The 12,596-nt window shown below is 39.2% G+C and overlaps 1 protein-coding gene across 12 annotated transcripts in view; it reads right to left on the reverse strand.

Annotated features, from left to right (window-relative positions):
* Window positions 1-1,779: 1,779 nt before the first annotated feature.
* The window catches only part of MSANTD2 (Myb/SANT DNA binding domain containing 2), a 34,801-nt gene continuing 23,984 nt past the window's right edge, over window positions 1,780-12,596 (reverse strand). For 2 of the 12 annotated variants that reach the window (XM_066259607.1, XM_066259615.1), the window contains exons 2-4: window positions 8,072-8,171; window positions 5,982-6,042; window positions 1,780-3,283 (exon numbers count right to left, since the gene is read on the reverse strand). In XM_066259607.1, coding sequence (XP_066115704.1) covers window positions 2,431-3,283; window positions 5,982-6,042; window positions 8,072-8,171 — 1,014 coding nt within the window. In that variant the 3' untranslated portion in view covers window positions 1,780-2,430. Of the gene's footprint in view, window positions 3,284-5,981; window positions 6,043-8,071; window positions 12,063-12,596 lie in introns of those variants that run through there. The other 10 variants (XM_066259614.1, XM_066259605.1, XM_066259613.1 and 7 more) reach the window with 10 other exon arrangements.

Genomic DNA, 12,596 nt, shown 5'->3' on the forward strand with positions numbered 1-12,596 from the left:
GTTATCTGACATTCGGTTGTCCTCTTTTCTAGAACATTCTGACCAAAGTGACCGGATATTCAGTATTAACCAGCTACTTTATTCCCAAGTCTTTATTTCTCAATGCTTAGCTGTCCTCTGGCCCCTATTGCTCACCCATCTGAAGGCCAGTGCTGAAATCATCGACTGAACCAGTCTTGCCATTGTCCCCATGCTGCTCACAGTGGCCTGGCAGTGCCCCATTCTCAGTAATGTGAGGTGTGAAGTAGATCTAAAACACCTCAAGCAATGTTCACAAAATGCTCTGCTCAAGCTATGTATTTAATACCAATGGAAAGTGGGATTGAAAAAAAGTGCATGAAGCATAACTTGAGTTTTGGGGTTGGTCTGTGGCAAAGTTTTGGGGATGCCCTGCAGTACTGGTAATAATGCTTTGCTTTGCCTTTTTTTTTTTTTTTCAGCACTTATCACTGAATACTGTGAGATTATTGTTATGAGATGGTCAATGGAGCCTCAGGCTTGACTGTAATTTCAAGTTCCAAAGAAAAATAAACTCATGAGAGTTTCCTAAGGCTTGTACCTGCAGACTGTGCCCAGGGAGAAGAGGTGCTAAAATCAAACATTCTAGACTATTTATAATCTGAACTAGCACTCATTTTTATCAGCTCACATTAGACATTAGCCAACTCCATAAACGTACATTCAAATGATGTTAATAAAAATCATCCTTTTGATTACAAGTTCTCTAGCCATTAGAAAAATAAGCCTGACCAGGAGGTGGTGCAGTGGATAGAGCATTGACCTGGAACACTGAGGAACCAAGCTCAAAACCCCAAGCTTGAGCACAGGCTCATCCAGCTTGAGCGTGGGATCATAGACATGACCCCGTGGTTGCTGGCTTGAGCAAGGGGTCACTGGCTCGGCTGGAGACCCCTACCCCAGTCAAGGAAGGTATGAGAAAATAATCAATGAACAACTAAGGTGCCCCAACTAAGCTGATGCTTATCTTTCTCCTTTCCTGTCTGTCTGTCTCTCTCTCTTGCTCTTGCTAAAAGAAAAGAAAAAAAAAAAAGATAAATAAGCATCAGTCAACCAGAGGTATAAAGATGAGAAAATCACTGGTGTTGGGAAAGAAAAGAATACTTTTCATCAATATGCAATTTTATCTTCAATAGTATAGAAAGCCAGGGAGAATTATAGCTCTTTCCTGGATTTGCAGTCCATTTAAAGTAGAGCACCTGAGAGATGTTAGGGAATCATTAAAGATAAATAACAAAACTAACAAGTCCCTGACTACCCTACTAGTAAGCTGGCTCTTAGCTCTAACTTCTAAGTGGAATGCTAGTTGACCCATGGAAATCTCTGAAAGGTCTAAATGTGACACTTCCCTTCTTTATGGACTGATACCTCACAGTTTCCTATCCTATGGATCACTTAAAAACCTTTTTGGATGTTTCTTTTGGATCTTCTCTCCTTTTTTATTGGCAATACAATGACATCAATTCTCCACTTGTCACCTTGAGAGAGTTGCCCTTGGTTACTGAGTATAAAGCTGAGGAATGAAAGGTTTTTTATGCATTAATGTATTTAGGGTCAGAAGGAATATCCCAGTCATTTTTAAAAAGGAAATACAAAATGGCCAAGAAATAATGACATTGATCAGAGGGTGCAGAGGGTGAGAGAAAGATATCCTGCTGTGTGACTTCTTTTCATTCTTAGCAGTAAGTCAGAGCACAGTGCTCACTGCCCACGTGGCCACACTCTGCTATAAAAAGCTCAACCAGTACACCAAGAGGCCAAGAATTATTTTAATTTTTTTTTTTTAAGTTTAAACGTCAATACAACCATGAAGTTGATACATCACAGAAACAAAGGTCTTTGCAGGCAACACTGATTGGGAGTAGCAAAACACTTGGTTGGTGAAAAAAATGAAACTAAATTATATACAATAGTAGCTAAAGGTGATATTGAAAAACAGTCTTATTTACTGTGACTCAAGATTTAACTTGTCATTATCTATTGCTTATTTATTCAGGGTTGTAAATAATGCTTATATAGAGACATAGAGATGTGTAAAAATGAAACATTGTGAAAAAATACAATTTTTCAATTTCATATGAAACTCAAAGTATAAGTTTTGTCCAATATGGAATGTACCTACATTTGTTTATATTAGGGCTCTAATATCCATTTAAAAATTTTTTGTTTTTAAAAAACAGCTGACCCACCATGCAGCTTCGCTGTAAATCTTGTTTGCTCAAAATGAGCATTGTCAGGTGAGGTCTATTTTGTTTGCTCAAAGTCTACTGTGATTCTTTAGAAGTTGTACTGGCCCAATCGTGGAAAACATTTCCATGAAGAGTCTGATGGCAGCATCTGGATAAGGGACAGTCTGGGTGATGGGAAGTGAGAAGAGGGGGGTAAAAACCCAATCCTTATGAAGGATGACATTCAGTTGTTAAACTTTAAGGGGTATCCGATGGCTTTTTCCAGGCACTCAACTAAAGAGCCAGCGGAGAGAAAATCCCTCTCTACTTCCACAAACTTGATGTAGATGGATTTGGGGGAGACTCCAGGATCCACAATGCAGTTCTGAGACAAAAATCCATTAATACCAACCCAATCTTTGCTGAAGGTTTTGGTATTTGCTTGGAAATGTAAAAATAAGCACTGCTGCAGAGTCCTCACCTCAGCAATCCCGAGGTAGCAATAGATAATTCGGGTGGGTTCTACTTCCACCTGTAATGAGGCTTGTGCTGAAAGGGTTTCCAAGTCAACTCTGCCTTCCTTTCCTGGGTCCAGGGAACTCTGCTCCATGTGGGGCGAAGAGGGCCTCTCAATACATTCTTCATAGCCAATGGCATAAAGGCCTGGGCTTTTCGGAATGCCTCCTGGCAATAAATACTGAACAACGTTCCCACCAGTTGGTTTGGAGTGGGCAATGGGTATCCAGTCAATTTCCATGTGCAGCTCTAGGCACCTAGCTTCACTAATAGTGATCTCTAAAAACTTGTAGTAAACATTTTTCCAGTTCATTTTCTGCATGCGGGTCATAATGATCCGTCCCTCAGGCTTCTCGGAGTTGAAGTACTCCCGGAGTCGTTTGCCAAGGGGCACCTGGGAGCTGATCTCAGCATAATGGTAGCGGATATCCTCTTTCCAACGGGTGTTATAACCAATCCCAAAAATGGCCAGTTTATTAGAAAGATGAAGCCTTGAAAAGTCCGTCCAGCTCTGAAACAGTTCCCATTTCAACTGTACTGATTCCAAAATCTGCACAATATTTTGCATGATGTCTCTCTTCCTAGAATGAGAAATAAAAATCAAATTCCTCAGGTATCTGGATCAGCACTGTCCAACAGAACTTTCCGCAATGATGAAAATATTCTAATCTGTGCTGTCCAATATGGTAACCATTAGCACTTAAAATGTGGCTAGTGTAAGGTATTAAAGTTCTAATTATAATTTGAAATCACAATTAAACACACATGATTAGTAGCTTCCAAAATAGGGCAGGTCTAGATAAACACAGTATTAAAATCTGAAAAACACTCTCCCCTAGGAAGTTCCTACAAATTAATGATAAACTGCTTTCCATGATTTATACAGGCTGGCTGTATTAATCTTAGCAACTATTGATATATATATAAGACCCTACAACTTCAGAAATCCAAGGACCATAATTGTTTTAAGTAGCTACTATAACACACATGATGGCCTTCAAACCTAACTACCAAAAGCAAGTGAAGAATGTGTACTCAGAAAGGCATCTAGTATCACTTAAAATAATGAACATCTTAATTATTATTTCTCTGTTGCTCAGCAACTGAGCTCTTCTTAGTGCCTGAGGCAAGGCCATGGAGCCATCCTCAGCACCCAGGGCCAACTCACTCCAATCAAGCCATGGCTGCAGGAGGGGAAGAGAGAGAAAGAGAGAAGTGAGAGGGGGAGGGGTGGAGAAGCAGATGGTCGCTTCTCCTGTGTGCCCTGACTGGGAATTGAACCTGGAACATCCACACACTGGGCTGATGCTCTACCACTGAGCCAACCAGCTAGAGCAGCACTTAATCAGTTTTGTAATATTTATACTGTGCTGCTTGTGAGGTTAAGATATAGGACTATGTTTCTGCATGGGTCAATGCTTTAAGAAAAACAACTGTCTTTTATAGCCACCATCCTTCCTTGTCTCTTTTGAAATATTTTACTGATCTCAAGGAGGATGAGGCTACGGAGTTGAGATGGAAGGCAGAGATTTTTGCTTACTGATGTATCCCAATGCCTTACATACAGTTAGTACTTGATATATAAATGTTGAATAAAGGAGAATACGTGACTCTTCTTCATGGATGAAGGATGGTATTTTACTATAGGTTACATCAGGTAGTTGAGGGTGATCCCACTTACACCACACCTACAGAGAAATAAATCCAATGCCCAAATGAATTATTTTACTCAGCACTATCAGAGCCCTAAATCATCAGTAAGGAATAGCACTGAGGAAACCAGCACTGGAGAATAAAATGTGAGCTTACACCTGGAGAAGAGGCAGCACAGGCTAAATATTTCTGCGGAGCCTGTTCAGTTTCCTGTCCCCTTGATCAGCCTGCAGCTCCATGGGCTTGAGACTCAAAGTGGTGGGGCACAAGGAGAACTAGAGTTGAAACTGTCCCTGATAATGGTCACATTTCCTGAATTCTGAAATCCCAACCATGGGAAAAGTCTGGGTAGTTTAGGGTTGGTGGCACCAATTCTGTGAAGTTTGGGTTCACCCCTAGTTATGGCAACTGAGTCTCCTCTGCAGACTCCACGTGGTTAAAGGGACATGGGACAATTTAGTGAAAGAAATGATGGCCTCTTTGGAGGATAGGGATCTGAAGGAATGGATTTTTAAAAGATTCATTTTTTTAAAATACTCAGCAAAGTTACCCTTCCTTTGGGACACTTTGATGTCATAATTTTAAAAGAGACCTACCTTTCAACAAGAGATGGCCTTAAACACACTGATTTAAGTCATACACTTTAATGAGTAGGAAATGGTTACAATTTTGGGGAACAATTAATTCTTGATCCCTAAACTTTCACCCTTGCCCCAGACACGGAATCAGCTGACACTGGGAATTCTTTGGTTCCAAAGAGATATTCTGAAAAAGGAACAAACATTTTAAAGAGGTGGTGGTGGTGGTTCACTGAATAAAAATAACTAACAGTATTTCTTTGTTGTGTTGCTTGTTATCTATCATAGTCCTCTCCACTTTACGTCTTCCTTTTTTACTTTTTCTCCACCATCTCTCAAACCTCAGGACCAGGTGTGTGAGGAAAGCGCATCAGAACAAGTGGGCGGGGGCTGCTCCAAAGCTGCCAGGTGCAAACAGTGATGTTCCTCACTTTCCTCCTTAGTCTTTAAATCTAGTCCCCTCAATAATTAAATTTCACCAGAGACTTACTTAAATTTATTTAAAAGAACTGCAAACATAGTATCACTGGAAACTCAGAGTACGGTGAGGTCCTTAAAGAAGAGATAATGCTAAACTCTCAGGGGAAAGATCAGATGGCCCGCCAGTGAAGGACCCTGGCCCTTGGACTTCTTTAGTCTTTCAACCTGTCACTGCTTTCTTTTCCAAATGCATAACGAGGTCATCTAAGAACTGGCTCTTGATTCCCAATATGTAATATGATAAGAAATTTAAGTGTTTCTCTAGGCCTCCTGTTATTTCACCGAAAACCAGATAAACTCAGGATCCGGTGACTCACCTTTCTACCTCATTTAAACATCCAGGTATCCACATCCATACACAGGTTAACACAATAACGTGCTTATTTTCATGTAACATTCATTTCTTCTTGTTATACACAAAAGTCTCAACATTTTAGATTAACCACTGGAAACCTTAAGCTAAGAAAATAAGGAAGAATGACTAGACATGCTCCTCAGTGAAATGGCTGAGGGAGCATCTTCCCATTAAACTTAAATACACTTTGTAGAAATGGAAGTATCTACTTACTGTGCTTCTTCAGAAGACTCTTGTTTTATTTTTAATGTTCTCTTTGTGACAGGCATTTCATCTGAAAAGCAAAGTTTTTGAAACAAATTATATTTTCCTAAGTGGTGTCATACATTTATGTAGATAAGTAGATATATGTTTACTGCTCATTCCACACTTTCCAATTCACAGACCTAACTCTACTTTCAAACACTGCCCAATGCCAGATTTAAAAATATAACTCATATAATGAGATGCATACATTTATATGCAGGATCAGAAACCAGCTCTACAAGTATAAAATTTTTCAAGGTCACCAGTAGGTTTGTAAGTAGGAGCTTAAAGCTTAATTTTGCTGCAAACATGATTTTTAAAGGAACAAGAATGAAAATAATTCCATACATAGGCGGGACATAAAAATGAGACTCAGGGACATGGACAAGAGTGTGGTGGTTATGGGGGGGGGGGGTTGAGGGAGGGGCGGGGCACAAAGAAAACCAGATAGAAGGTGACCAAAGACAATTTGACTTTGGGTGGGGGTATGCAACATAATCAAATGTCAAAATAACCTGAAGATGTTTTCTCTAAACCTATGTACCCTGATTGATCAATGTCACCCCATTAAAATTAATTCAAAAAATGAAAATAATTCTGCAATGTTTAGATTTACTATGTAGATTTTACAGGGCAATTATTTTTCCAATATAAGGATTAACATATTCTGCATGTTATTATTTCCCAAAGAATTTGGTGACTTTACTTTCTATGGCAAAACCAGAGTTATGGGATGCCAAAGTAATTTAGCCTTGTTATTGTTTTGAAATTAAGAGGTAGTAATCACTTAGCATCTGCCCTTTTTATTTTTTACATCTCTCTCAAATTGTGTTAGCCTTAAACAATTTTTTCTCTCCCTCTCTCTTCTAATATTTGAGAAATTAAACAAAAAACATCATTCATAAGAAATACTAGCATTTAACCCTGTTTCTTTTAAATTAGCATTTCTCTGTCATCAGGAATTCTGTAAAACAGTGTCCCTTGGACTTCTATCTTGAGCTGAGGAACTACACTGAAAGTGTGGTTCCTACTACCTTTTCCTGGGGGTTGCCTGAGAACCTCACAGGAGTAACAACATTTACTTAAAGGTGAGTACTCTTTATACAACTTGCTATTAAGGTACAATAGCTGCAGCAGAAACTTGATCAGTACTTCCAAATCATGAAAATCAATTCTGGAGCATTAACTACAAAAACCAACTTACACATACTCTCTTAATTAGGCCACACAAGTTCAGATTTGATGGCCAGGAGGTTGTTGTTGTTTTTTTAAACTTTAATTGACTTTAGCAAGAAAGTAAGGGGAAGAAAGAGAGAGAGAGAGAGAGAGAGAGAGAGAGAGAGAGAGAGAGAGATAGGAACATTGAGCTTTTCCTAATGTTCCCTGACTGGAGATCGAACCGGCAGTCTCTGTGCTTTGGGACGATGCTCTAACACCAACCGAGCTATGGTCAATGACCAGGAGTTTTATTTCCATTTTTAATGTTAAGACTGTGGCTAAATCATTACAGCTATTGTTGGGATGGGATCCTTAATGAAGTCTGAAGGAATATGACTGCTGATAAAACTCAAATATGAGCCCTTTTTAAGATAAACCGAGGCTTCCCTTCATATTTTGTTCTGACTGAAGTCTCGGAGGGGCACTTTTCCAAATTACATACAGAAAAACAAAAGGACTTGGGAGAAAGGCAGAAAAAGTTCCATCTACAGCCACCGAGCCAGAGCCAATGCGAGCCAGAGCCAATGCTCGTGGCAGCCTCACAGAACGAGGTGCGGGCTATTTAAAATTGCAGCGGTTCTGTCACCAAGCTTCCTTTTAGCTCAGAAAGAGGAATTCTTTTGTGTGTTTAGGAAGTTAGCTGGTACTCAAATCACCAAATGACCCAACAGCAAGCACTTGCTGGCAGTTTAAGGCTAAACCAAGGGCACCCAAAGTGCCCCCAATACACTGGCTATATGCTTTGTGCTGACAGTGGGAACAGTACCAGTCCCGGTGCACATAGATATATATATATATATATAGACACACACGAGTAGCATATATATTGGCTTTCTTACCCAATTCCTGATCTGTTGGGTAGCCATGGAGATCCTGACTGTGGTTTCCCCAGTCCTCCTGTGAATACTCCTCCATAGTGCTGCCATCTGACTCCAGCTCCTGGTACAAGCCACTACTGTTAATAAGTACAGGCTGGCAGGGCTGAGCATCCCATCCTCCCTGACCAAACACCTGTTCCAACTGTTCAAATGTGTAACTGCTCTTTCTTTTCCCAACACCATGTTCTTTCACCCGACTGTAACACCTGCGAAGGGTCTAAGACACAAAGTCTTTTGTTATTCCTTTAAAGCTGTACTTCCTCTTCCAGTTATGGACCACAGATATTAATTACTATTAGACAGACATAAACAGACAAACACAGACACATTGTTACAGGAATGCTAGATTTCAAATTCATTATTATATTAGAAAAAAATACTAATTTAGCATTTACTCAAACATGTTATAATTCAAACAATAATTTTGCAATTAATTATCCATTAAACAAGAAACCATTACAACATTATTGCATGTATCCCATACACATATTTTATACCCTCCCCCACTTAAAAAGAATTAAAAAAAAAGAAAAAGAAAACAAGAAATACCAGCCAGCCAATAGGATGCACACCTGCCACAGAAGAGACAGAGCTGCTATTGTGCCAGAATTTGGAAAAAGTGAGGGAAGGAGGACAGAAAGAAGAATTTCCCAAAGCAAAGAATATAACTTTCCTTACTTTTGATTAAGAAGAAATACAGGGTCAAAACAATTGCCTAAACATATTCCTTACACAGTCCATATTCCTTACTAACTCTATCTATCTTTGGGGATGTTGCTAAAATTTAAAAGAGGTCAAATCAATATGCTACAGAGTCCAGTCTCAAGAAACAATACACTAATACCTATGTCTAAAAATCAGCCAATAAAACCAGTCTATTCTATCAACTCAAAATGCCAGCCAAACAAAACCAACCAATGAGACCAATAATATCTTTTTGGGGGAGGAAGTGGGGTGGAGAGGTGTTATTTCACTTCTTTTCCTGCCTTGTAGCTCACAGCAAATAAATATCATTATGCAAGTCCACATACAAAACCTGAATACTTTTATTATCTTGTCTAACCCTTCAATTTTCTTTATGGTCTTCTAAGGTATACTTATTATTATTAGCCAGTTTCCTTAGTTTAATGGCACAACTTATGCTATCTTATATGATATTGCAAAATATAAATCAAGGACTTAGGTCCAGCTTCAAAATTTAATTTAGTTGCATTCACTCTCTACCCCACCTCTGCCTCCCATTGTTCCTTCCACTTTACTGGATTTCACGCCGAGAGTTTTCTTGAGACAAGACCCGTTGGCTCTGGTGGCTCCCAAATACTTCCTAACACACCTGTGCAAACCCAGTTCACCTCAGACTTAATGTATATGCATTAGCCAGACTGTAAATTTCTCCTAAATATGAGATTACTTTCCACACCCCAATACATTACCTGTTCTTACCAAACTAAAACAACTCAAAAATCTTTATAGAGCCTCCATGAAAGTTCAGTACTTTCAAATCACAGCTCACAAATCAAAAGAAAACACTCTGTCAAATATGTTGTAAATCTGTCCCTTGATGCCAGAAGTCCAGATGGGCAAAAGGAATAATAAAAGCATGACACATATAATGATATTTCTCAGACATAAATGGAGTGGTGATTAGCATCACCCTGTCCTAATACCAGCCGGCCTAATCTCTGGATAGCACCTTCCTCATTCTTCCTCTCAGATCTCTTCTGGTGCCTCAAATGATGACTTAAAGAACTAAGGTTTCTGCTAATACACTCTTTAAAAGTGTTCCTTCCTTCTCTTTGTCAAGGATAGTAACAAGTACATAGCAACACTTTCTAGAATAAATGAACTTGGGAAATGTGTCAGGGGCAGCCCTTCCAAGAAAAGGAGACAGATGCCTGCGGCAGATCTCAGCAGACTTTCTATACACTCCCTTTTCCCAGTGTCCTCTGCCCTCCTAGCAGAGACTGGAATTGGAATTGCAAACATCTCTTGCTAATTTATTTTTATCTCACAATGTCTAGTTGCTGCCTCCAAGAACACCCCAACCATTCTTTCTGACTCCTCCAAGGACCATACAGGGAGAGTCCCAGCCATGTCCCCTTCACCCTTCCAGAGCCATAAATGGAGATGTAAACCACACTACCACTGCCTGGCTTCCTGGAGAAAAGCATTCAGCACACAGAAGAGACTGGTCAACTCTGTCACTGAGGGTTACTTCAGAAGTCAGGAAATACAACTAATGTTCCTTATCAGGACATGACGTAGGCATAATCAAAGCCACCAATCTCTGACAATACAGTGGGAAACCACAGGAAAGATGTACTTTCTTTGAAACCAACAAATTGAGCTAAAATTTTGACTTGGCTTATATAATTGTGAATAAGAAAACTAGCAATAGCTAATGATTTTAGATATGGAAGAACAGTAAGGTGATATATTTTATATTCCTTACTTGGTAGTATACTTGTGTGACACACTTTAATAGTTAATATGCTGATAGGTAAAATGTCTAATCGGGGTAAAGGAAAAAATGTTTGGTAATCCTAAATCATTATGATAAAATTTGATATAATGAAATAATGTTGAAAAGATTTCCAAATTGATTGAACTCTCTGAAAGCATAAATACACAGGAGACACCTCTGGGTTCAGTCAAGACTACAGCTCCAAGGAGAGGCTGTTTTGATAGAACACATTAACTAAAAAAGAAAAAAAAGTAAGAACTCAAACATCACCTTGACTGCTACTATAAAAAACACTAGGATTTAGTTAAACTAGAGGGATTTTAGAAATGGACAAAAGGGACATACAGAGACCTTCAAATTCTTATCACTCAAAAAATCAGACAGGCTACAGCTTCCACATACTAAATGACTAACTGAAGCATACACTTAAATGATTGCATGTGTCTAAATAAACCAACTTAAAAGCCTGCTCTGAATCAAAAACTAAGATAATGCTCCAGAATCTATGAAAAATGAAGTCTCACCTCCCATTTCAGACTGAACCAAACCCAACAGGATCCTCAGTTGAGCTTTTCTCCGAGAACCATTTCCTATTTCCTCCTCAGTACAAAAACCTTGCTTCCCTTCCTTCTTCCTTTTCTTCACTCATCTTAGAAATTTAGTAATTGAACCTCTAATACTTTTTTTAAAAACTAAGATCTCACAAGAGAAGAAATTTGCTCAACGTTATTAAAGACTATTTTATTTACAATTAAAAGAACACTTTCCTTATTGCTAGAAATTTCCAGGGTAAAATGAGGTTACTGTCTCCTCCTTGTGGGAAGGGCTGTGAGACACACTGCATCTTGAATGAGGTCATAGGGACAGAGGTCAGGAGGAGTCAAGGAAACCTGGATAGAGGAACTAAAGTGTAGGCTAACTACCTATTAGGGGGCCAAATCAGAGGTGTTCATAGGTATTTGATTTGGAAAAAATGCCAGGAAATGCTTACTAAATCCACTGTGCCAAATGTTTAATGACTACACCAGGAAAAGAACCAGAGAAAAGATTCGAAAGATGTCCCATTACCAAAGCAGGGAGAAAAATAAGATGGCTGACAACTGACAATTTATAGATAGAAGGAAAGTTTTGCCAAAGTTCAAGACTAGAGCAAAAAGAAATGGGAGAATAAAGATGACATTCATTGTGGATGAATGTAAGGGGAATCTACAGGGGTGGGGGGTGAGGGGGAGGTAAACAAAGCAGGAATTTTAGATGGGCAGGACTGGGGGTTTAAGGGCAGCAATGCAGAGAAAGACCCAGGATTACAGTACACGTAACATTAAATACAGTGCACAATGCAGCTATCTTGCCAAAGTAAGTAAATCCAGTATTGGGTTGTATAAGCAGAGGAATCACATGTAAGCTATGAAGGTGGCTCTTCCTCTCTATTCAGCACCGGTGAGGCCACAGCTGGAGCACAGCATTCAGTTCTGGGCATCGAACCAGCTACAAAAGAGGGAAATTGTAGAGTTCAGAAAAGGGCAAATAATATAATGAAAGGCTTGGAAAATAAGATCTGTAAGTAGGGCCAGTGGTTTCATCAAAGCCCTTTCTGACATTAATTAAACTACCTTTGAAGTAAAAATAATGTTTCTTTTGCTTCAGTGTCCTCCAATTCCTCCTTTGGCCGTCAGGAAATAGGAAGAACTGAATTCTTCCATGGTATGCCAAGATAGAAAGCAAGCTAAGCAAATCATATGGGCATATGCCAACTAATTCTGCTACTGGCTCAATCATTTTCTCAAAATTTACCCCATTTCATTCAATCATAAAATGAGCACCATGACAAAACCACTGTTCTAACAGAACTGACTACAGGTGGGACAGGGTATACAACAAGGAGAAATAGAAATAAGGCGTAATAGTTATATAAACATATTGTGTAGAAAACATTGACTGGCACAATCAGTTTAAGATGTCAGATGAAAAAATAAAGTCCAACTGCAGGGAGGACAGCTTGGTTATAATAGCAGGAAACAA

This window comes from Saccopteryx bilineata, chromosome 2, assembly GCF_036850765.1.
Source record: "Saccopteryx bilineata isolate mSacBil1 chromosome 2, mSacBil1_pri_phased_curated, whole genome shotgun sequence".
Taxonomy (NCBI): Eukaryota; Metazoa; Chordata; class Mammalia; order Chiroptera; family Emballonuridae; genus Saccopteryx; species Saccopteryx bilineata.